A 22831-nucleotide genomic window follows, 5' to 3' on the forward strand; every position below is an offset into this window, starting at 1 on the left:
ACTGCAGACTTTAAATAAAAACAAGAACATTCTGTAGTTTTTTCATGTTTATTCTCCTGATCTGCTGCCAAAAAAGCTCATATACAAACAATGTATTCATTTAGAGATGAATCTTTACAGGCTGTTGACAAGTTTGCGGCGAACAAAAGAAAAACAGTCCAAGTAAAAACATTCAGAGCAATCTAAGAACACTGGAAGATAAGTGTCCAGTGTACTGAGTACAGTATTGTCTACAATAACTGCATATAAAATGGAATAAATACAGTTCTATATCCTGACTGACTGGATGAGACATGACTGATAGATCAGAAAGGTACTTTTCAGCATACACACTATACACAATACAAATAAAAGGAGACCATGGCTTCTATGTACAAGTGACATTTAAAAGTGCTAATTCAACATGGGCTAGGTTACAGTTGGTCGTCCTCCCTTGACAGAGATCTCTTCACTCTGAAGAAAGCGGACAGCCGGTTTCTGTCACACCCCTGTCACAGAGATGAGCCTGATGTGTGATGTCACAGCTCCCCAGTCACGTACAAATCATACCCGAACACATTCTGAAACACCTTCTCTCTCCGGAAAGTTATGAGATCCAGCTTGTAGGACCAGTTCCAAAAAGCAACATACTGCTGCAAAATATACATTACCAAGCACGTCCTCCACAGTCATTGGTGCTTGTAGGACCTTCCGCCCTGATGCCATTGCCCCCTTCCTTTTCCGAAGAGAGTCCGAGGCAAACGCCACTCAAACCCCTAACCAGCTGGGGTTCCTAACCCTCCTTTGAGCCCTTAATTCCAGAACAGATGCCTGCAATCGTTACAGAAAGTTACAGAAACACTTTCCTGTTCATAACGGAAATAATCAGAAAGAAACAGGAAAGCGGTCCCGCGCACGGAGTTGCACCGCAGCTCCCGGGAGGCCGGAGAGACATCTGAACAAGAACGCTGAGCCAAGTGACTTGCGTGGCTTTGTGGAGACGCTGACAACCAGCGCAAACGGCATCGCCACGGGGTCCAGCAGCTCCCCCGATCTGGAGCAAGTCACGTCACCGAGACAGTTTCACAGAGTCTCTCTCTCTGACGGCTCCAGCGACGTGTTCCGATGAGTCAGACGTGCACATGAACCGCGGGGGAATTACCTGCAGAAATGCCAAGGAGCGAGTGCGAGTGACACCGGCCGGCGGCTCCAACATCATCGCTCGCCGAAGCACTCGCTTCATTTCTGCCTTTTCTCCAGGAGGCCCCGAGAGGAATGATTTCTCAGCGTGCGTGAACCTCCTGCGCAACATGCTTGCTATGCCATGCAAAGAGAACGGCGAGCGTTGGTCCCGCCCCCTGACCAGGTGGAGTCAGGACCCGGAGGAATCCGCCAACCGATTCGGCTTCTCGCTTCCTCTCATTTCTTTCTCACAGGAGGTTCTTCTCTGAGGGGCGGCAGCAGCGGAGTCTCCAGCCGGCGAGCAGACTTGTGCCTCCCGGCCCAGCGCCGTGTTCGGAGCCGCTTCTGGCGCAAGAACGAACCGCCCCCTCGCGGTGCGAAGCCGCCGTCGCTGCTGCCACGACTGCACGTGCTGCACTAAAGGTCCCGACTGAGCGCCTGAGTAGGAAATGGCTTTGCTACGACATGAAACAGTAATACCCGTTCTAGAATATGTACAAGATCCTTTCTCGATACACTTCACAGTAATATGTAGACAGGACAGAGAGGGAGATACATATATAACTACTGTTACTTTAAAATGATCCACATTTTTCAGCAGACACTGGACTTTCAATAACATCTTACTGAAATTTATGTCATCATGCAAGCAAGGAAATATTCCTGTTGGGCTCTTCTTCCAAATGTTCGTATTTCTGTTACCAACAGGCTTGGCTGTTTCATGTGAAATAGTAACAATTTTCACCAGGAAAACAGAAATCATAGCTGGGGTAGTAAAGCAGAGTAATAACGTCGTGAGAAAAGAAGGCAGACTTCAAAACAAAGGTGAAAAACACAACCGGAGTGTGTTTGAGTGCTGCCGAGGCATGAGAGAAAGTTCATTAGACCAAGTGCTGCAATGTGGAGGTTCCTCCTCAGTGATGTCCTCATTAAACTGCGAGCTGCCTTGACCGAGCGGCGGAGGAGTGGCGTCGCGCCTTCGCTCTTCGCGGCACAGGCAACGCTTCGGTGGAGTCGCCGGGATTAACGCGGGAGGATTCTCGCCTCTACGTTGTTTCGCCCTTTCCACGGAGCGGACGAGAGCGAAAGCCGCTGAACAAATTGAACACGACTTTCATATTGCACCTGCTGAATATTAATGAGAGCGCTGCGGAGGCACGGCTCAGGACAGCCCTTATAATGACGAGGAGCTCGCTGTTCGGGGTGCCCTCGACAAACAAGCTCAGACGCAAGACACCTCCTTCGCGATTTTGTTTCGAAAACGGGAAAGGAACGACAAAGGTTGAAATGCTTAACGAGCCGAGCCGACTAACCGGGAAGAAAAGCAGCTGTACCGCGACAGCGAGCGCCCATGGAACCGAGACGAGGACCGGCCTGCGGACGCAGTGTCCGTGTCCCAGAGAGGCGCAAACGGCCAGGAAGAAGCGGGCGGACGGGGCACCGCTCCAGACCAGGGAACCCGGAGGGGGAGCCGCGTCGGTCACAGTCCGAGGCGGCTCGGCCTCTCAGCGCACTTGTGGGACGGAAGATTCGAACCCCTGGGCAGTGAGCTCGTTTGCAGAGCCCTTGGTCCTCCTAAAAGGCCCTCGCGCCCCCCCCCCGAGGGCTGCGTGTTGCCGCGCCTCCCTGCAGGAAGGGAGCACCGCGCAGTGGAGAGCGAACAACCCGCGGGTGGAGCGATACCACTTTAGGGCAACTGCTGCGACAACATTTCTCTCCTGTATTTTTCAGTAAATCCTCATTTGACCCAGGGCTTCGGACGGGACAGGCCCGAACCAACCGGTCAAAGGCGTGCGCAGGGTGACATGTGGAAGCGCGCAGACGAAAACAAAGTGTGTAGAAATGTGATGCCAGGTGGTGTTTATGCTGCTCGTCTCCAGGGTGCCTGACGCCCGCACTCAGAAAAGCCTCGCGCAACGAGGTCCGGGCCTTTCCGTCGCTCCCCTCCTCCTGCCCCCGGCCGTGCGTGCGACAGAGGTCATTCCCATCGCAGGACCACCGCTCTCTAGAACTGACCAGGTAAACCGGGGTAAAACGAGGGGCCTTGTGTGAATACTGTAGCCCCCCTCCCCATGCATCCAGCCCCCAGGAACAAAAAATAAAACAAAACCAGAGTGGGAAGGCAGGCAGCTCCGTCCCCCCCAGCCACCCGACGCACCTCCTCACTGCTTAACGGCCTGCCGGTAACTGTGCCTCTGGCCCTCGCTGCGCTTGCTGCCCCTGGCACTGCCCCTGGTATTGGCCCTGCTGCTACCCTGGCTGCCCTGGCTGCTCTCCTGCTGCAGTGTGGGGCTGGAGTGTGCGCGCTGTAGCCCATTGTCCTCGTACAGGCGCGACTCAAAGGCGGACAGGTCGTCTTCCCCGCTCCGGATCTTGGCACGGAGCAGCATGGCGTAGGTCCCGTACCGTGTTTTCTAGCAGAGAGACATCGACAAAGACACCGGTCATTTACCTCTGCCTGTTACTGGCGGTTATTAAAACGGATATGGTGTTCAAAGTTATGCATTTTATAGTTCTTCCAGTAAAATATAGCAACACCAAGCTATAAGTACCAGTACAGGAACACTTTACAGGATTCATCACTAATATTAAGTATGTAAAAATGTCACTCTGTCAGCTCAGACAGTCCCTGTATAACAGGTGATGGATTTTCACCTCAAATTCCAGGTATTCCTCTCTGTGCCGATATTCCTCCAGTTCGCGACTTTTGATCTTGCGATCGGGGGGGTACGAGCGTAACTCTGTCAGCTCAGAGGAGACGGTGCGGAAACGTGCTTCGTGGGACTGGACCTGTTCCTCCTGCCAAAGGAGAGCACCGAGCTTAGACGGGATCTCCATCCTCAGCGGTTTCTCTCACTACACCCTCCAGCCTGGTACCTGAGAGAGCTTGGTGCTGGAGCCCGGCAGCAGCGGTCGACTGAATTTCTTCTGGGACCCGATGGCTGCTGGGAAGGGAGGAGCTGAGAACATGGCTGCCACCGTGTTGATACGCGTGATCCAGGACTGCATCTGTTCCGCATTGCTGCAGAAGACCGTGATACACACGAGGCATGAACAACATGAGGCACACGTGTGTGCGTTCGCGTGTGTGTCCGCAGCTCTGTCGAAACATAACAAGCTCATCTGTTCCACCGATCAAGTTCCACAGAGTGCTGCTCGCTGCCGAAGTTCGAGGAAGGTGGACGGGGCATCTGGGTGAGCGTCTGTCCACACGGACACTTACGGGGCCTGGAAGAGAAAGACCCTCCAGTCAGCAGTGCGCAGATAGAACACATTGGGTCTCTTGCTGTAGTCGGCCGCCCGCATGGCCAGCGAGTGGTGGATGGACACGGCGTTCTTCAGGTCCTCATCCGACAGCTGCTTCTCTGGCCGGTACTCCCCCTGCAGGTCATGCAAAGCAAAGACGGATTCATATGTCTGCAATCATAAACTGGAAAAAATATCTGCATCTCAAAGGCTGACTCTGGGTACGAGATACATAGACTCCGATCAAAGAAACTGCGGTCATGTAGACGCATTGCTTGTGGAAACGTTCCTTCTCTTACGATCACATTATAAATGGTTCTCATAAAAACCAGTCGCCTCCCACAGCTTAACGTCTGCAAGATGGTTCATTAAACGTGCTCCATTTCAGTGGAAAGACATTCATGAAGGCATCAGACTCCCAAGTTTCTTTTGCTCCCTGGATACATCTACTTTACGAACGTTTCACGTGTGCATGTGAAATGACATCCCACGTAAAGGGTTAAAAAGAAAAGGTCAGCCTGCTGTTTTTTTAGTGGTGGCTGCCATAAGACAGAGTCCAGAATAACCAGGCATGCAAGCTCTGCTCCACATTCATTGTAGGTGTAGGTGTTTGTGGGGTGGAGGGAGAGGGGGGAGGCTGTTGGTCATTGTGAGGATGAGTCTTCTTTGCACGCATTTTTCAGGAGCGAGAAACATTTATTATACAAGCAGGGAAGGAAATGTCTCGCAGGGGAGGCACCGTTACCTTCTGCAGATACAGGATCAGCCCCTTCAGGATTGCGTAGAAGGTCTTCCAGCCCCTCTTTCCCCTCGGAGCTGCGGACGACAAAGACGCAGCCGCTCTCTGAATCTGAAGGACACCACCGTCCGGTCTCTGAAATACCTAACGGAGATCACACCTCGACGTGCACCTCGAGATGCACAAACTGGGATTCCCACTTCACCGTGATGCGGTAACACGGTCAAGGTGACCCCTTAGTGAAGACAAAAATGCCAGCAACACAATCGTTCATTAAGAGAGAAGCATGGTTGCAGGTGAGCCTCTCTTTCACTGAGAAGAACGGAGAGATGCTGTAATCTGCACCGGGGGGACATCGCCCTGCATCCCTCTGCTTATAATGATTTTTGCAGAGAAAAACACAATCAGATCAATAGCATTCTGAGTTTGCCAACATGAGCCGCAACTGATGAAATTAAACCCACGAGCGGATCACGGTGAGCGGTGGCAGTGGAGTCACTCACTTTTCTTGCCGTCGGAGTCAGCGTGGACTTTGCGCACAAGGAATCCGTTCTTGTAGACTGCGGCACCCAGCTGCTGGTCCACCCCGGTGAATGGGTTCCCCCCGCTACCGATTCTCTTCATGGTATGGGAGGCGGAGTCGGTGCGCCCGTCCGCCAGTTCCGAGAAAGATTTGCGCAACTCCTCCTCATCGCTGTAGAGAGCACAGAACGCCAGTGTGTCGAGTTCTCGATCGCACATCGCATAATAGCGCTTGCTTAAAGAAATCCACATTCTCCGCATATAAACCGGCAAGGGTCCCTGCTGCATTCCACATTCTACATTAGCATTCAGAATCAATACAATCCTCAGGCTTCGCAACACTGGAACCATTGCACTGGAAGTACAGCTTCATACTGCATTAGAACACGGCTCCGAGAAGAGCTGTGTTTACGGCCAAGCGCAAAACTGAGAACCCCTAAACCCACTTTCCATCTGCCACCCCCCTCCAGGGAAAAGCACTCTCCTTTATTGTAGTGTCCCAGGCAGTATTGATCGGCAGAGCTTGTATGCGTGGAGCTCAGTTCTGATGGGCCGGTGGAAAGGCCGGGGCTCAGTGGCGGATGCGAGCATATCCCTATTCCGTTCCAGAGTGCGCACACATAGCCACAGCCAGCACACCCGCCACTGCACTGACACGGAGGGCAATACACTAACACGGCTTCCTGCGAACGCTGTCCCTCCTAGCAGCAAACAGCAACAAAAGACCTCATCCACATGTGTGAATGCAGCTTCGGTCTTCCTGCTGTCTCCTTGGCAGGAGCTGGTAAGTTTACACCGGAGAGTGATTTTAAGCATCACTTATGTGTTACTTAATTGAATAGGAATGAGCTGTTCAAAGCGAAAGTCAGCGAGTGAGTGACGTTTGACACTAAAAAGAACAGCAGAGAGTTTTGGAAATGTTTTAAGAATACTGGGGACAGCTGGTAATGTAGTGGTTGGAGCTACTGCCTTTGGACCCAAAGGTTGCAGGTTTGATCCCCACCTCCAGCTCCAGTACCCTTGAGAAAAGTGCTTACCTGAAAATGTATCCAGTAGAATTACCTAGCTGTATAAATGGGTAAATAATTGTAAGCAGGGGGCACGGTGGCGCAGCAGGTTTGGCCTGTGCCTGCTCTCTTTGCTTCCATTAAGCTAGAGCATAATCCCGCTGCACGTGACCGTCCGCCAGCACACGCTGGCGATTTCCGAATGCGGCTAGAGAGAAGTCACGGGAGTAAGAGCTGAACTTCACGGCACCCAAAGATCCACAGAAACTGAGCAGCAACAATAAAGCAGTCGGGACTTTTTTTGCCTGCGTACGAAGGCATAGCAGATCCAAAACACAGAGCGCTCTGTTATATAAACAGCAGTCCCTTCCAGCCCACCACAACCACTCATTCTTCACAGACTGTGAATCATAACAAATACGACAGCCTGACCTTAGCGATGTATACATTTCACCAATGTGAGAAAAAACTAACGTTATGAAAAATGAAGATTCTTTCCCCCTATTTCTGATGACCGTACAGTTAACCCTTCAAGTGCAGGCAAAAGCTGAAGGATGCAAAGTCTCCTCATGAAGAGCCAGGATCTAGACTGTTGCCTGGTAACTGGAGACTTTCCTGAAATCCAGTGTGCATTGAGAGATGGGGAACAGAGAAGAGGACAGGAGGAAGAGTGGGGAGAAGACGACAGCACTGGAAATGAGGAGAGATCAGTAGGGAAGAGAAGACAGCAGAGAAGATAAGCACTGTGGCAAAGTTACACACTGGCAAAATATTGTGTGTCCAATCTGGCGAAACGCAATGTTCACCAGGACCTTCCTCCCACTGGGGGGGGGGGGGGGGGGTTGGAGGAAGAGAGAATAGAGGCAACAGGAGGAGGCAGAGGGCGAGTGGAGTGTGACAGCAGGGACACCCAGAGAGGGACCCACGAAAGCCATCTGCACAGATCAGCAGAGGATCACTGTGGAATAAAAGGGAGAAATGGAGGAGAAATACTTCCCTGGAGGCATGTGGGATTTTAGCACCCGGTGCACCAGGCTCTGTGTGTGTGTGTGTGAAATCCAACTATGCCATCTGATGCACTCTCTTGCCTTTCTGCTTCATAAAATAAGATACAGGAGTGTTACAAGGACTCACACAACATATCATGGTGTCAGCTGCAACTGGTGCAGTTTCAACATGAATCCTGCAACACTCTGGACAGAGAAGTAGGGTTTGTAGCTGCAGTGTGTGAAGTAGGCAACTGACTTAGCAGAGGAGTTACCACATCAGAGGTTAATAAACCCAGTGACTCTGAGTCATCAGAACTGAAAATAAAGTATGATAAAAAGTGTGGGGAAAGTGCCCTACCATATCTGACAGCGACTGGAAGAAAAGTTTTGGTGTCCTTCTCCGCAGAGACTGGGTGGAGGACACGGACGTTTTGTGTCCATTGTGGGGAACGGAGAGCCTGTCACATTTACACAGTAGAAGACACACTGTGCGAGAGCTGTGCGTTACTTCGGTGTGTGTGTACAAGCAGCCATGCACATTTGGTGGGACTTTTTAGTCCTTAGCCCATAATTACAGTGGGGACCTGTAACTATGGCAACAAAGCCTGAAAAGCCCTACTTTTAATTAGAGACTCAGAACATCACAGAGGCCAGGTCCAGAATAGCAACCTTTGACACACGCACACACACACACACACACACACACGCAGATGCGCACAAACACATACACGTACGTACAAAAAAACACACACGCACACACCTGTTTGTTTTCTCCTCATTGTGTGCAGTTAACACAGAAGTTCACTTTAATGTGATGACTGGAGAAATATTTCCTAAGGCCGCCTCGATGAAAGTGGAAGGCATGCGACGTGATAAAATCATTTTAAAAAGTGCCAGAATTGTTATTTTTAAGCTGACATTAAGTCTATTTTTAAGACCTTATTGTCCTAGAGGAGACACACACACACACACACACACACATTTTCAGAACCGCTTGTCCCATACGGGGTGGCGGGGAACCGGAGCCTACCCGGTGACACAGGGCGTAAGGCCGGAGGGGGAGGGGACATACCCAGGACGGGACGCCAGTCCATTGCAAGGCACCCCAAGCGGGACTCGAACCCCAGACCCACTGGAAAGCAGGACTGTGGTCCAACCCACTGCGCCACTGCACCCCCCAGATTCCTAGAGGAGACACTTTCCTTAAAAATGTCCCTATCAGGTAAGAAGAGTATTTACAGATGCTTGGACACACACACACACACACACACACACAGAGGTGCACACACGCTGGTGGAGATCAACACCCCTCCACCACCATGTATTCTCCCACGTCCGCACAGGGAGACAGCAGCTGACTGCTGGGGTGGGCTGTGGGGATATGGGTGGAGCGGAGGGAGGCCACACAGCAGCAGTGTCTTACCCACTGCGATAGCCTCTCGTGGGTGAGAGGGATCAAAACGCCGAGAAGGGCTCCCTCCCTGCGGCTGTCAGGAGCAGCTCTGCAGGTAATTGATTCCTGGACCGGGCGCTGGGCCCAGGACGAGCGGCTTATGGAGACTCTACTCCCTCCCTACCTGTCCGCCGTGGCCTTTCTGCTCTGTTACTTACTGTAATGAACAGCCTTCGGAGGGACGCTGCCTCACCAAAGCCTGGCCACACAACCCAGCAACCACCCCGGATGCCCACCGGCCATTCGACAAGCGAATTATTTCATTTATTAATGGCTCCCTCTACAGCCACCATATGTTTCTGTATCGGTGTCTCTCCCTGCAAAGCTCTCCCTCCACACCTATTCGAACCACACAGATAAAATTTATAGATCAATAGAGGATTCACTGCAGATCACACGTACTGTGGGCTGTCTGGCCAAGCTCACTTGCGCTGTATTGTGCCAAAACAGCGCTCAAGTGCTGCGGTGACGTTCGCCATGTTCGTCGGCAGTTCTGACCAAGCAATAACTGAACTGGACATGACAGGCTGGAGGAGCAGGAACACAGAAGCAGGGGCATACTGTACATATCACACACACACACACACAAATGCTAATAAAACTACACTTACATAGTCCACTGAAGCTTCTCATTCTTGATGGAGTTGTATAGCGCCTGTAGAGGGGGGAACACACAGCGACAAACAGTCAGCGATGAGGGTGTACGGTTGCGTGTGTATGTGTGCGCGCAGACGGGCCGGCGCTCACAAATTACAAGCAGATAATTCAAAAATAAAAAAGTGAGTAAAAGAACAGTTCAAAACCACGTTTTTGTTGTGACTGTGATTTTAACAAAGTTATAATGTTTGGGTTACATGTGCCTCTACTGCAGGACTAACTGTCATTGTTAAACTTGGGAGACAGATGGTTAGTGTCGCTTGAAACCGAATCTGTTATGACAGGCAGGAGATTGAAGCATTTCCACTCGAATCGAGCCCTCTGGGACAATGGCACGAGTCCTTCGTAACACAATGGCGCTGCGTTCATCTGCGACTCTCTATGAACGGAAGAAAAATGCAAAAGGCAGATGCGATTCGAGAGCCGACCGCTCTCTTTGAGTCCACGCTCATATCATTCATTTGTAGCGTTTGACATGATGGAGAGACAGCTTGTCAGTTTTTAATGGTGACGTGAAACAAGGCTGTCGGTGTCAGCAGCAGCAGCACCAGCAACCCAGAGCGCCGTGGGCAGAAGCCCAGCTCGCTGGCCGCTAAACATCACACGCTGCGATTATTTACCGAAAGCAACTCACACACCTCTCCGTTTTACACTTACTCAGCCCACTTGTTCTGCTGGATATTTTTACGGAAGCGATCCAGCAACTGTACTTTTCTCAAGGCTGCCAGAGCAGATCCCATCCTGGGACAGAAACGTACAGCTGTTATTGAAAGTGCAGTTCCTTAACAAGTCTGGTGTATGTTCCTGACCACATCGCCCGAGCCTCCGAGCTGAGCGGAGGATTATAACGGACGTGCTGCTTCCCGTATATTTCTTTGGTTCAACCATCTCGCTGCCGCCAGCACGCTCACATTCAGAGCCAGCAAAGTCAGAAGATGCAGCCCCGGGCACGAGCGTAGCCGCAGCTGTAGCTGCCGAGTTACTGCACTGCAATCACCTCCAGGGGACATCTGAAAAGCATGCGGGGATCGGGGGGTCGCGCTCCCAACTTGGCGCACTTACTCGGAATTCTTACTGCGTCTCTCCAGAGCCAATCAAAGAGGTTCAGACCAGCTGGAGACACCCAGAGACACAACGCGGTGTTTACTTCCTGCCTCACTGGACCTCTAGCGCTATCGAGCTGATGGCCGTCACAAAGTGGCTCTGTTATAGCGACCGATCGAAACGTAACTATAAAAAAGCCAAGAAAACATAAGCAACACTCCTTGCATTACCTTCTCGTCCCTATCACCGAAGGAAGAAAAAACCGCAGAAAAATGCAAAGATGTAAGGGTCAATTTCATTAACAAGAAACACAGTCATGGCAACAGATAATTAACAAAAAACAGCCTCTGCACCAGTCTCTCCATGGCAACCCAAACTTTTGCACAGCAGAGCATGCTCATGCGGTACGGTGTGAAGCCCCCCACCGTGAGCAGAAGGCACGCCGCTCTAAGCCATCGGATGCACGGTAGGGATAGTGTGAATGGGGGTGACGGCGCCTGAGGGCGAGGCTGCAACTTTACCTTCTTCTTGCGAGTCTGCGGGTGGCTCTGGCCATCCTGGGTCTTGCCCAGCAAGTCAGGGAAGGCTAGGGGCTTGAGGGAGCGGGACCGGGGAGGACGGGGGTAGCGGAAAGAGTCCATCACACGAAAGTCGCGGCCATAACGCACGGAGCAGAGGGAGCGGGAGCGCAGGCGCCCCGCTGAATGCAGGCTGTTCACCCCAATCATGGTGCCGATAGACCGAGGAGCAGGCAGGCCAGGAGTCTCATTCACCAGACAGATGCGTGATAAAAAGCTTGTCAGTACCACCTCTCTGTGGTCCTGTGCTCCACCACCGTGAGGCCAGTCTATGTGCGGTGCTGTTCCCCAAGGGAGGCAAAAGTCAGGTGCCGCGGGAGAGGCGACCCAGAGGGCGATCAGTGGGCAGAAGATCGGCTTGGCCTTCGGGGATCCATCAGGACAGGAGGCTGCCTCTATCGCTTAGCGTCCCTTTTCAAGGCAGCAGCACTGCAGGTCCCCTGAGAAAATCTCTCAGAGTGACGTGGGCCTCAGGCTCTCGCAGACACAGCACCGGGACTCCAGTGGCTGAATAATGAAACAGTCTGTATCTATAATACATGCAAATCACCACCATGTGATTGAAGACCCTTCCACAGAGTGCCAAATTAAGCCCACGGTTTGAGTGTCTGCGGCGAGGAGGAACAAGGCCCTTTACATGGAAGAAAAGATGATATCCATCAATCTGCGCAGCCAAAACCAGCCGCAGTGTCAAGTGCCGTTACTTGTAAGTAATTTTCACAGTCCGTGGAGCTGCCTGGTCTTTTGTTGCTGATTTTGTACATGGTCCAGTTTGTGTTCTACTGTCCCCACTGGTTTGACCCTTGCGCCAGGCAGGTCCCCCCGCCACTTCCTCTGGCAGTTAACAACGCCCGGTGTGTCCGTCTGCCTGGCTGTTGCCGTCTCCAGCTCGATTCACCAGGCAAGAGGGTGGAGAGTGCGTACTCGCTTGGATGTCAACCAACCCTACAGCGTCAACAACACATGCACCTGGGTGCAAAAAGGTCAGCGGCACCTAACAGCCTGGAATTATCGCTGCAAACCACAGAAATACAGCTACAGATACACACATGCCCAGCGGCGCACACACAAGCAACATGCACGCAAGCAGCGGAGAGAGGCAGCTGTATGCTTCCCCCTACTCGGATGCAGGGATTCCTAAACCTCGCTTGATGTTGCGTCACGTCTTCTGGGGGGGCTGCCAGGTACCTCATGAAAGAAGCCTGCAGAGCCTTCACCGGAAAGCAGGGCTGAAACCACAAAAGCTACCGCCCAGATACTCGGCACATCCTATTGCTCCTGGTTCCAGGTGGACACCCTGAAGTTGGAACGGACAGGCAGACCTTCAAGGTTTTTCTGTCTATCACCATTCCTCAGTCCTGTGCCCAAGACACCAAACTTGCCCCTGTTTTTGGCAGCCTCCAGATTTCCTGCACCTTCCGTCTGTCTCCTTTCTCCCTGTAAGATCTCTGCTCCTTCAAGAGTCCCCAAACTGCAGCTTGTGCTCCCTCCCCAAATCTGTCGCCGTTTTCCTCGTTGGAGATGAAAAGTGTGTCTGCATCGCCTGATGGGGGCCGGGAGCTCTCTCTCTCTCTCTCTCTCTCCCCCTCTCTCTCTCTTTCTACTCACCCTCATTCTCTCTCTCAGCCAATCACAGCCCAGCCCTCCACTCTTTTTCCCCTCCTCCTCGAGATGCCGATTAGAATTCCGCACTTGCCTCCGTGCCGAGCCAGAAGAGAGGAGTAGGGAGACTGTAAAAATGAAAGCGTTGCTTTGGTAGGATCCCTTTTCAAAAGACTGCACTTCATTCCTCAAATCTCCTCGCACATGTCCGTCACTTTCAGCACAAATTCTAAATACAAAGCAGGGAATTATTCAAGACCATACCACTGACTGCAAATAATCTGACAACACAATGCGTTTTGCAGCCGTTAACAATGATGGCAACAGTGCTGATCTTGGGGGTTCGAGAGACCCAGACATACTAGAGAATTCAGCCACAAGAGAAAGGGCTGTCAGCTCGGGAACAAAGGACACAAAAAAAAACCAACTGCAGGGGCTCGAGGAAGCCGTAGGATTATTGACTTTGGAACCGGCAATTAATTCAAGAACCACTGGCTCCTGAGAGTTTTTAATTAGGATGTCACTCACAAAAGAAAATCAATAATATGTTGCACTTAACTTACAATTGCAGCACACTAATGCATGAACCCGTTTAAACTGTTCTCCTTCCTCATTTCCAGTTATTTCTCCTTAAAAGGTGCAGTGCGGCTCATAAGGACACCAAGTAAAGTGTAGGAAGAGGAAGAAACAATGCCGAGAAGGGGAAGATGAGAAGACACCCGTAGGAGGGTCCACATAGTCTGGCATGTTTTTGCCCCGTAGGGCACATAGAGTTATCAAACGTCTCCTCTACAACATCCCAGACAGGCAGCCCTCCAGCTCATCAAAGTCAATAACAGAGCTCTGAGCACCTGGGGTTGCAGCTGGCAAGTGGCCACTCAGATCAGACCCCACCGACCACCTCCACAGTCAGCGGAACACCCCTCTGCAAGGTTCTGGTAAAATGTAAAATGTGCATGGATGCAGTCCAGGTATATATAATTAGACACATTTGGTCCAGCATGTTTTTGGTAAGCAAATATTGTTTTAAACGTTCCGAACGCTTTCATGAATCACTGAACAGTCACTCCGGAGAAGGTATTCTTTGCCTATCAGTCCACTGACTGCTTTCCCCTGTTCTGTCCCTGTTCGCTCTCTTCCCTCCCTCATTGTCATCTCAGCCCATGAAGAGAAAGCACTTGGAAGGACAGCCTTGGACAGCCCGGTGACTGCTGATCTAAGCAGTCAGCTCTGGACCTGTCTTGTCCACAAGTGACCTGCTTCTTCTATCCTTGTCTGCTGGTGCGGTAGTTATGCAGTCTCTCTCCAGGGAGGAGCCTCAGCCAGAGGGTGTCATCTCGTTGTCTGCCTGCTGTCCTTGCAGAGTCCATAGAGCGTCTGAGAGGATGCAGATACGGAAGACTTCATATGAATCTTCCTCACTGATCTGTGCAGTATCAGGAACAGCTAAAATTGTCGGGGGGAAAATTAGTTTGGGATTATTCTCCCAGAAGCCCCTAGTAAGGAAACTACACACACACACACACATATTCAGAACCGCTTGTCCCTTACGGGGTCACGGGGAACCGGAGCCTACCCGGCAACACAGGGCGTAAGGCCGGAGGGGGAAGGGGACACACCCAGGACGGGACGCCAGTCCGTCACAAGGCACCCCAAGCGGGACTCAAACCCCAGACCCACCGGAGAGTAGGACTGCGGTCCAACCCACTGCGCCACCGCACCCCCGTTAGTAAGGAAACTATTGAAAGAAAATCTTTTTTTTTTTTTTATTGTCTACTGTTAAGGTGGCTTTCTGCATGAGGGACCTGAAGGAAGGAAGTGGACAAGGACAGAAGAGACTAAATGTACCCAGTTAGACTAGTCCACACTTCACAGGACAGGATTGTTACTGTAGCCAGACTGCATAAACAACACATTTCAGTCGGTATCAGACAGCACAAGCTGACAAAGAACTCGTGAGAAGGTACTGCGGCCCACACTGGTGTGATTTCTACCGCTTACTATCAGCAAAGACACAGCTCCGTGCGTGACCCGTACCGTTCGTTTCGTTTACAGAGAGACACGCAGGAAAGTACACACTCAAATATAGACACGGAGAGACACCACATCAACCGAGAGCTTTCACTGTATCCAATTACAGGAACTGCATCAAATATTACTTTTATTCCACACATACTGTCATGGTAAAAATATCTTTTCCGAAGGTGAAACATTTACTAATCATGCATTTTCCGCTGTTATAGGTTGCAGAGTGTTAATGATTATTAGCTATTAATGGACAAAACTGACCGGTTTGATTCCGACATTGTGACGATGGCTAAAGAGGAACCACGAGAACACACCTACTGACTGCTGAAAGCACATGGCCCCAGGGATAGTCCACATGTCAGAGGAAAGCATCACTGTTCTCACTTTATGTCACATAAAGGTCTGCAGAAAGCTTGAAAAATGTCTAATAAAGCCCCAACTTGGCAGTTTGCCACCCACATTTCGTTTTGGTTGAACCAGTAGCAGAGTTAACACAAGTGGAATCAGCCTGATCATCGGCAGGGGCTAAGAAAGAGAAAGCCAGCGCTCTCACGATAATGACATGACACGGAGGTGCAGAGAGGCCACAGAGCTCTCAATTCCTAATGGAGCAGAAGGAGGAGGAGAGCCTCGCATGGAAGGAGGCTCTCCTAATGCCACCTAATCCCCTACACCAACGCAGATTTCCTCCTGACCACGTCCGCCACGTCCAGCAGACTATATTGCTGGCGCCCATCACTTCATACTCCCGATTACCACACGGCACTCCTCAATCACCTCCATCATCATCCTCAGAGTCCCTTCAACTAACTACAGGATGGTGCTGAGGCGGTAAAGTGAAGGAACAAGTGATGTGTAGGAGAGGCAATGAAATGGAGAGTGTACTCCATGCTTAACACTGTCTACTGGGATGTAACAGAATTTAAGGAGCAAATGCATAAGCTGAATCTCAGAGAGGAGAATGTGCTGGAGTGACGTGGAAAATGAGAGAGCAACAGAGAAAGAGAGAGAGAGAAACAGACAGCTGGAGCAGCAGAGGCTTCCCAAATATTACAGAGAGCACTGAGCTTTGCAATGAATACTTTACTGCTATAGCCTTGAGCGAATTGCTGGGCACCCATCTCTGTGGGCCGCTGAGCTGCCATGCTAGAGGAAGCAGGTCAGGAGGTGAGCTGTGGGATGGAGGGGAGGGAATTGCGCAGATATCAGAGACAGCGCAAAGAAGAAAATGGGGGGAGGGCCACATGGCAGCAGGGAGGGAGATCAGGAAGAGACTGAGTGTGCACCACAAGCCGAAGGAACAACACAAACAATGCATGAGAAATGGGGGTGGGGCAGTAGAAATAAAGAGTGGGGGGGGGGGGGGTTAGAGAGTGGGATGTGAGAATGTTTAAGGGGCTGGAAGGAGGGACAGGGAATTGGAGTGCTGACGAAAACGCGAGAGCCGGCATGAGTGGGAGGTGAGAATAGTTAAAAGTCCATCAATTCACACCGTAGAACAATAAAACGGCTGCCGAGGGTCAATGGGTCTCTCAAAGCACATCTAATTCTGGGTAGCACAAAAATTAATGAGACAAATCTCCTTGAGAAGTTCTCAGACAGTTCTCATATAACTACCTGCAAGTCTGGAATCACGTATACAACACATGCGTTCAGTGTTCAGTTCAACAGATGTTCTGATCTACAAGGTCTGTACACCCAGCAAAATCCCTGACTAATGTAGTCAACGGTTTTTGCATCAGGAAAATCAAGGGCCAGTCTCAGGAAATATACATGTGATGCAAATGTAATACAGATAGCAATAAACATGGGGGAGGGTGGGGTGTCATAAAGTGTAAGCTGCTGCCCATATTCAGATGTGCCAAAAGGCTCATTACAAGCTGCCAAATGCTGCAGACCTTGGTTTTGCATTCTCTAAATACCTTTCAGCGCTGTACTGTACCTCTGCAGGTGGAACGTCACCTGCTGGGCCACCTGTGAACACTGCGTTCAGGCCCGGACAAGCAGCCCCATTAGCACAAGAAGATCCTGCTTGGAGAAGCAGTGTGGTAGCTAGCAGGCACAGTGTTCTGGTTAGTTCTCCTAAGTGTTTCAGCATATACAAAAGTGTGTGCGCGCGCGCATGTGTGTGTGTGTGTGTGTGTGTGTCTGCGAGTTGTGTGATTGACAAACCTTGAGCAGATCTTTGGGAAAATCTTGCCCGTCATTCAGTCCCTCCAGGTTGCCAATGAACTGTGGGCAGGACATCCTCTTGCCAACATTCTGAGGAGAAGAGCAGAAAAGTCTGTGTTGCATCACACCCGATGTCCACACCCAGCACCCACAAGGCTACTGTGATACCCACAGCATGACTGACAGGGGGGCCCATCAAAATGAAAATGTAGCTCAGTTCAATCTATAGACCAAAAACAAACTGTATATCACTGAAGGTCTCAATTAAATTGGTCTAATTCTGGCAACCAAAGCAGCCTGATTTGTCACACCTTGTTATCCCATTCCTTTGGGTAAACGACAAAGCACTTTATTTAGTCTTAATTTGTATTTAGCTGATGCTTTTGTCCACAGCAGAGTAAAATGTGACATACAGTAGACCAGGGTTGTTCAACCCTTTTTGATCAAGTGCCGCAATCATTGTGAACTGGTCAAGGGTGGCACATGTAAAAATCACAGAGTAACATAATGCATCTTAAAGGTCTAAACTGAGAAAATATTATTTACAGGTGGTCCCAGATTTACAATGGGGTTACACTCCCCGAAACCCATCATAAGTCGAAAATGCATTTAATACACCTAATGCATACCTCTGCGTGATGGACTGGGAGATGTGGATCGCTGCCGCTGCCCATCTCTAACTCATACAGAAAACCAGAACTGTCAACATGACCTTTTTTTTTTTTTGCATTAATGTCCAAAGGACACATTCCACATGGCAGTCTTTTCATATTTTTGCAGGTTTAGCTATAATTAACAAAATGGGCAAAACTACTGATTACCCAAAGGCCTCTGCTATTCCCACACTCCTATCTCATTTGCTCACCTCACACACTCTGTACTTGCTGTAGCAGTTCATTCTTCATTATGCAAATTCAATGCAAACTAACCCTAACCCTAACTATAAGACCCCCCATCAAGTTTTGCTAGTCCTCTGAGTGCACACACTGAAACTGTCCACCGCACATAAGGCTGGTCCACAATCAGCAACACTAGTGGCAAGAACAAGGTGCTTGGAGCGACATTTTTGCACCAAAGCTACAGAAAGAGCAGATCAACATAACGGCAGCCACAGCAGCTGTGTGTCAAAGCCCCTACTGTGACCCTTATTGTAATCCTTTTGTTCTGTCATTCATATAATGACATAACTTGTTAATGGTGAATTCTCCGCATGCATAAGATTAAATCATAAAACATTCCAATGCAGCACATCGTCCTACTTTAGCAGAAGTACAGTATTTGGGAGAACTATGGAGAAGAGATTCAGTGTATGTGAGTAATATCTATTCCTTATTTAATACACAATGTTCAACTCTCAGAGAGGGATCGCCTTTGCGCAATTCATTTTAAGAGTTCTTCTTTGGGAGGCCATGGAGAAAAATCACATGTAACATCCCAATACTCAATATCACTCTGCCCCCCCCCACATACATCACTTTCACACAGCAACTCACATGTCCATGCAGGTCAGTGTTGAGCAGCATCAGTGCACAGGTCAGGGTATGGACACTGTCTGAAACAGAGAAAAATCCCATGCTTAGAGATGCTTTTGCATACTTTGAGGACACGTGAGAAGAAGTGAGGCAAGTCACAACAATAGTTATTCCTGTGCCCAATGGCCTGGGAAAGAAGGACACTGTACAGTTAGATTTCATCTCAACGTGGCAACAGAGAACAGGATGCCATCAGTCCATTCAGGGGACAGAAAAACCAAATATGAACCCTGCTTCCTAGGACAGTTAGAGCAACCTATGTGTTCCAAACAGCACACACATATTGGTTTGAATGCACAAAAGGGAAGAATACACACATACATAACACACAGATTTCCTCTTACCTTCAGATGGTATTATTTTAGGGTTACACTGGAGATATCGTCTAGAGAAGTGCGACAGCACACGTTCCCTCTCTTGAGTCTCCCCCATCAGGGCAAATTCCTTCAGGAAGACTCTGGAACAAAGAGAGCCATAAATCAAGCACAGCATCCTCAGAATCCTCCCTCTGTTGAAGAATGTTTGGGATGAGTTGCTCAAAAAAGTTAATTTTAGAAGCTGACTTGAAATTGATAGTTCACTGAGTTACAGGCTGGAGGTACAAGTCTTTAACACATAATAGAGATCAACTGTAGAGCAGTGTATTGGAAACCCTGAGCACAGACTGCTTGGTCAGAGAGACAAAACCCGTTTTATCAGAGGGTGTCAGAAATAAAGTACAAACACTGACCTAAGCGCTTGATCCACTGTCAGGCCTGTGAAGTCGAAGAAATGCAGATACTCCTCTGCCACCATCCGACTGAAGTCATTACTGTGCACCAACAGACGGAAAGTCAGTAAATCAGGCAGACGTGATATCACCTCATGTCCGCCTGGAACTACGACAAAGGGAACGGACACTTACTTCTTGCTTAAGTGTCGGGCCACGTCCGACTTCTTGAAGCCATCCAGGTTGAAGAGGCGCTTGGCCAGCCGTTTGGCCGCCTCCAGGTCAGCCTTGTTGCCATTGATGAGGGTGTCAGTGCTCCCCAGTCCCCGTCCCTCACTCAGGTTCCGATCCAGGTCTGAGTCAGAGGCAAGACGGGTTGGCTTCTCCCTAGGTACCAACAGTGTGAAAATCAGGGAAGAGGTCAATGGAAAGAAACTCCATCACGGACAGTTCCAAGCCAGGTTGAGAAAGGAGGAGGGCTGGGCATGGGGCTAGCTACCCCACACTGTAAAAACCTTGCCAGCTACAGAAACGCCAAGAAGGGAACTTCAAGACATCTCAGCTCTTGGAGAGGATGGATCTTCAACAAGAAGACAAATGACGCTTGGTGGTGAAAGCCGGATAACTCTGTAAGCCAGTAGGCCGACACTCCTTCTTTCATCCAAGACACTCGGACAGAGACGCCTAGAGAGCCCTTGTTGGCAGCCTATGCCCCAAGAGGGGTGGAAGGCGTTGATGGTGATTAATAGAAAGAGTTTTAAACTATGGATGTGTCTTGACAGTGCAGTATGATGATACCAGGAGCATTAAAAGCTGACAGGCCACAAAAACAGCACAAACCCAGCAAAAACACTAATGACCCCAAATGAACCTTCCTCTGCTAAACAAAGTTATAAAACGGACAGCCCGTGGCTGTCTTTGGTATGGCAAAACGTTGCCTTTTGTACTCAGTTTTGCAACTGCTTATATTTTGATACATTTTTCCAATAATCTGATAATTACTTGATGTCCTTTTGTTGCACCACAGCGGCACATACAGTTATCCTCCCGCAGAAGACAGAGAGCTAAGTTAAGTCATGTGTTTGCTCTCACTTATTCTCTAGGTTATCCTTAACAGCCTTTAACTGTAAACACTTCAATGAGGGATACAAACAGTGCTCGTTTTCCAACACGTTCGCTTCTATTTCTAGGCAGGCTAAGAACGGGTAGGCGTGCTCGCTAATTCCGTTCACCTTCCTGCCAATTCAAAGGGTTGGGTGTTGAGATATGTACAAACGGAGTGGCATGGTGGCACAGCGGCACAGCGAGTAGCACTGCTGTCTCACAGCACCTGAGGACGCGGGATCGATCCCTGCTCAGTCTGCGTGGAGTTTGTATATTGTCTCTGTGGGTTTCCCCCCAGGTGCTCTGGTTTCCTCCCACACTCCAAAGACATGCTGTTCAAGTTTACCCATAGCGTGTGAGTGACAGAGAAAGTGTGTGTGTTCCACTGATGTATGGATGAGTGACCCAGTGTAAGTAGTGTATCTAGCAGTGTAAGTCACCTTGGTGAATAAGGTGTGTGGGCTCATAACACTACATAAAGTTCATTGGAAGTTGTTTTGGAGAAAAGTGTCCGCTAAATAAATAAATGTAAACTACATTTCCCTTCCCATTCTCTTTTACAATGCATTTCTAATTAATTAGCTTAATTGCACGACAAGCTCCCATCACATGACCAAAGCACGTCCGGTAACAACCATTCGTCCCAGGAACAGGGCACCAGGCCAAAGTGGGAGGGGACACACCCACAACAGGTCACCTGCTCACTGCAAGGCACCCCAAGCAGGGCTCGAACCCCACACCTGCCACAGAGCAGGCACCAGCTAAACCTGCTGGACCACCACACCCCTCCGTCAACAACCATAATGACTAAACGGTAAAATAACAATTACAAACAACCAAAATAACATTTTAACTTTACCAGAATTAAAGTGCAGACTGGAGCCTTACTATGTTCAGAAAAAAACAAAAGAGCACTTCTTGACATAAAATCACATTCTCCATGAGCATGCTGTTGACAGCACTGACCTCGGGACACTCTTCACTCAACCGTTGAACTATCCATAAACCCAGAAATAAGTGAAAGACAACAAACCGGCAAATAAAGCACTCGCTATTCCTTCATGCCTGGAGAAAGAAAGCGCCGTGGAAGCAGTTAATCACAGCAGCGCTCATTTCAGGCTGACATCTCTGCCTTCATTCTCATTCAGACTGTACAGTCTGCTTCATTTTGTCCTTACGAGATTTTTCGTCAAAGAGAAAAAAAGAAAAGAAAAAAAAAAAAAACTGCTGCTCAAACTGAAACCATCATCTTAAACACAACCGGAAACCATACCGCTAAAAATTCCCAGCAAAGACAAAATCTTTGAACCTGTGCAATGAGCCCCAGTGTAAGGAAGGTAAGCAAAATGAGAAAGTTTTGCGCTACTTCATCCAAGCCAAGACCATAAACCTGTATCTGTTTCCGCTCAGTGCAGAAAAAGTCGCAAAAATGTCCAGTCAAACCTGGTCAGCCGCACACTTGTCCTCATCGCATTGGGTTTGCTTTAAGAGTCGCACCTCTCCCAGGGCTCCTGGCTTCCTCAAATTCCTACACGCAAAAAAAAAACTACACACTCCCAGCCCTGGAGCTCCCCTCCCTAATCCTGGTTGTTGGTTCAACCCGGAGGCCCAGCAATCATCCCTTCCCAGCGTGACGGTTCACTGCAGGGGTGGGGGCTGCTCTGTTTATTCTTGAAACAATAGGTCCGTGAGTCTCCCCGCAAGAGGTGAAAAAAGGGACAAAGACTTACAGTCACATTGCAGCACAGTCTCCAGGCCAAGGTCCTCAGATACGGCGACAATATGACACCTTTATCCCGAGAAACTTACAGCGCAGAGCTCTCACTTTGAGGTCTTAAACCTGCAAACTCAGAATCCGCTTTTATTATGTCCTTGTTCTTCAGTTTAGGATTCTGCCAGAAAAACGACATTTTTTAAAAGACTCATATCTGGAGTGCCAATACCAGAAAGCGGTGGTGCATCAACAAAACAAATAACACATGACAAGAGAGCGCGGGACATTTCTTGACAGTCTGAACGTGAAGGTGGTGTGAAGGCCTTACGATGTGTCCCCATCCTGCAAAAGCCCCCCTGTATTCTGCACTTCTCACTTCTCCTCCTGTCTCTTCCTCTCGCATGCACACACTCGTACACAAACAGAAAACGATGCATACACAGAGGATCCACCCAACCTCTCCATCACCCCCACACTACTGATATAAAGAGAGGGAACAGCCTTGGACTTGTGACCATGTGCAAATGGGTAAACACATACTGTGTGTCCCAGTTCTTTTGTTTGGTTTTGGCTG

The 22831-nt window shown here is 49.6% G+C and overlaps 1 protein-coding gene across 1 annotated transcript; it reads right to left on the reverse strand.

Moving 5' to 3' along the window:
- Positions 1 to 59: 59 nt before the first annotated feature.
- LOC108918141 (PH and SEC7 domain-containing protein 1-like) lies at positions 60 to 22057 on the reverse strand. Its single transcript, XM_018725177.2, has 13 exons — positions 21987 to 22057; positions 19635 to 19826; positions 19461 to 19541; positions 19075 to 19187; positions 18692 to 18750; positions 17199 to 17288; positions 9729 to 9772; positions 5650 to 5840; positions 5153 to 5223; positions 4385 to 4542; positions 4039 to 4183; positions 3817 to 3960; positions 60 to 3575 (listed from the first exon to the last, which is right to left on the reverse strand). Exons 1-13 carry the CDS (start codon positions 22010 to 22012, stop codon positions 3324 to 3326), a joined length of 1566 nt encoding a protein of 521 aa, XP_018580693.1. The 5' UTR covers positions 22013 to 22057; the 3' UTR covers positions 60 to 3323.
- Positions 22058 to 22831: the final 774 nt, after the last annotated feature.

The sequence above is a fragment of the Scleropages formosus genome, chromosome 8, assembly GCF_900964775.1.
Source record: "Scleropages formosus chromosome 8, fSclFor1.1, whole genome shotgun sequence".
In the NCBI taxonomy this organism is placed as follows: domain Eukaryota; kingdom Metazoa; phylum Chordata; class Actinopteri; order Osteoglossiformes; family Osteoglossidae; genus Scleropages; species Scleropages formosus.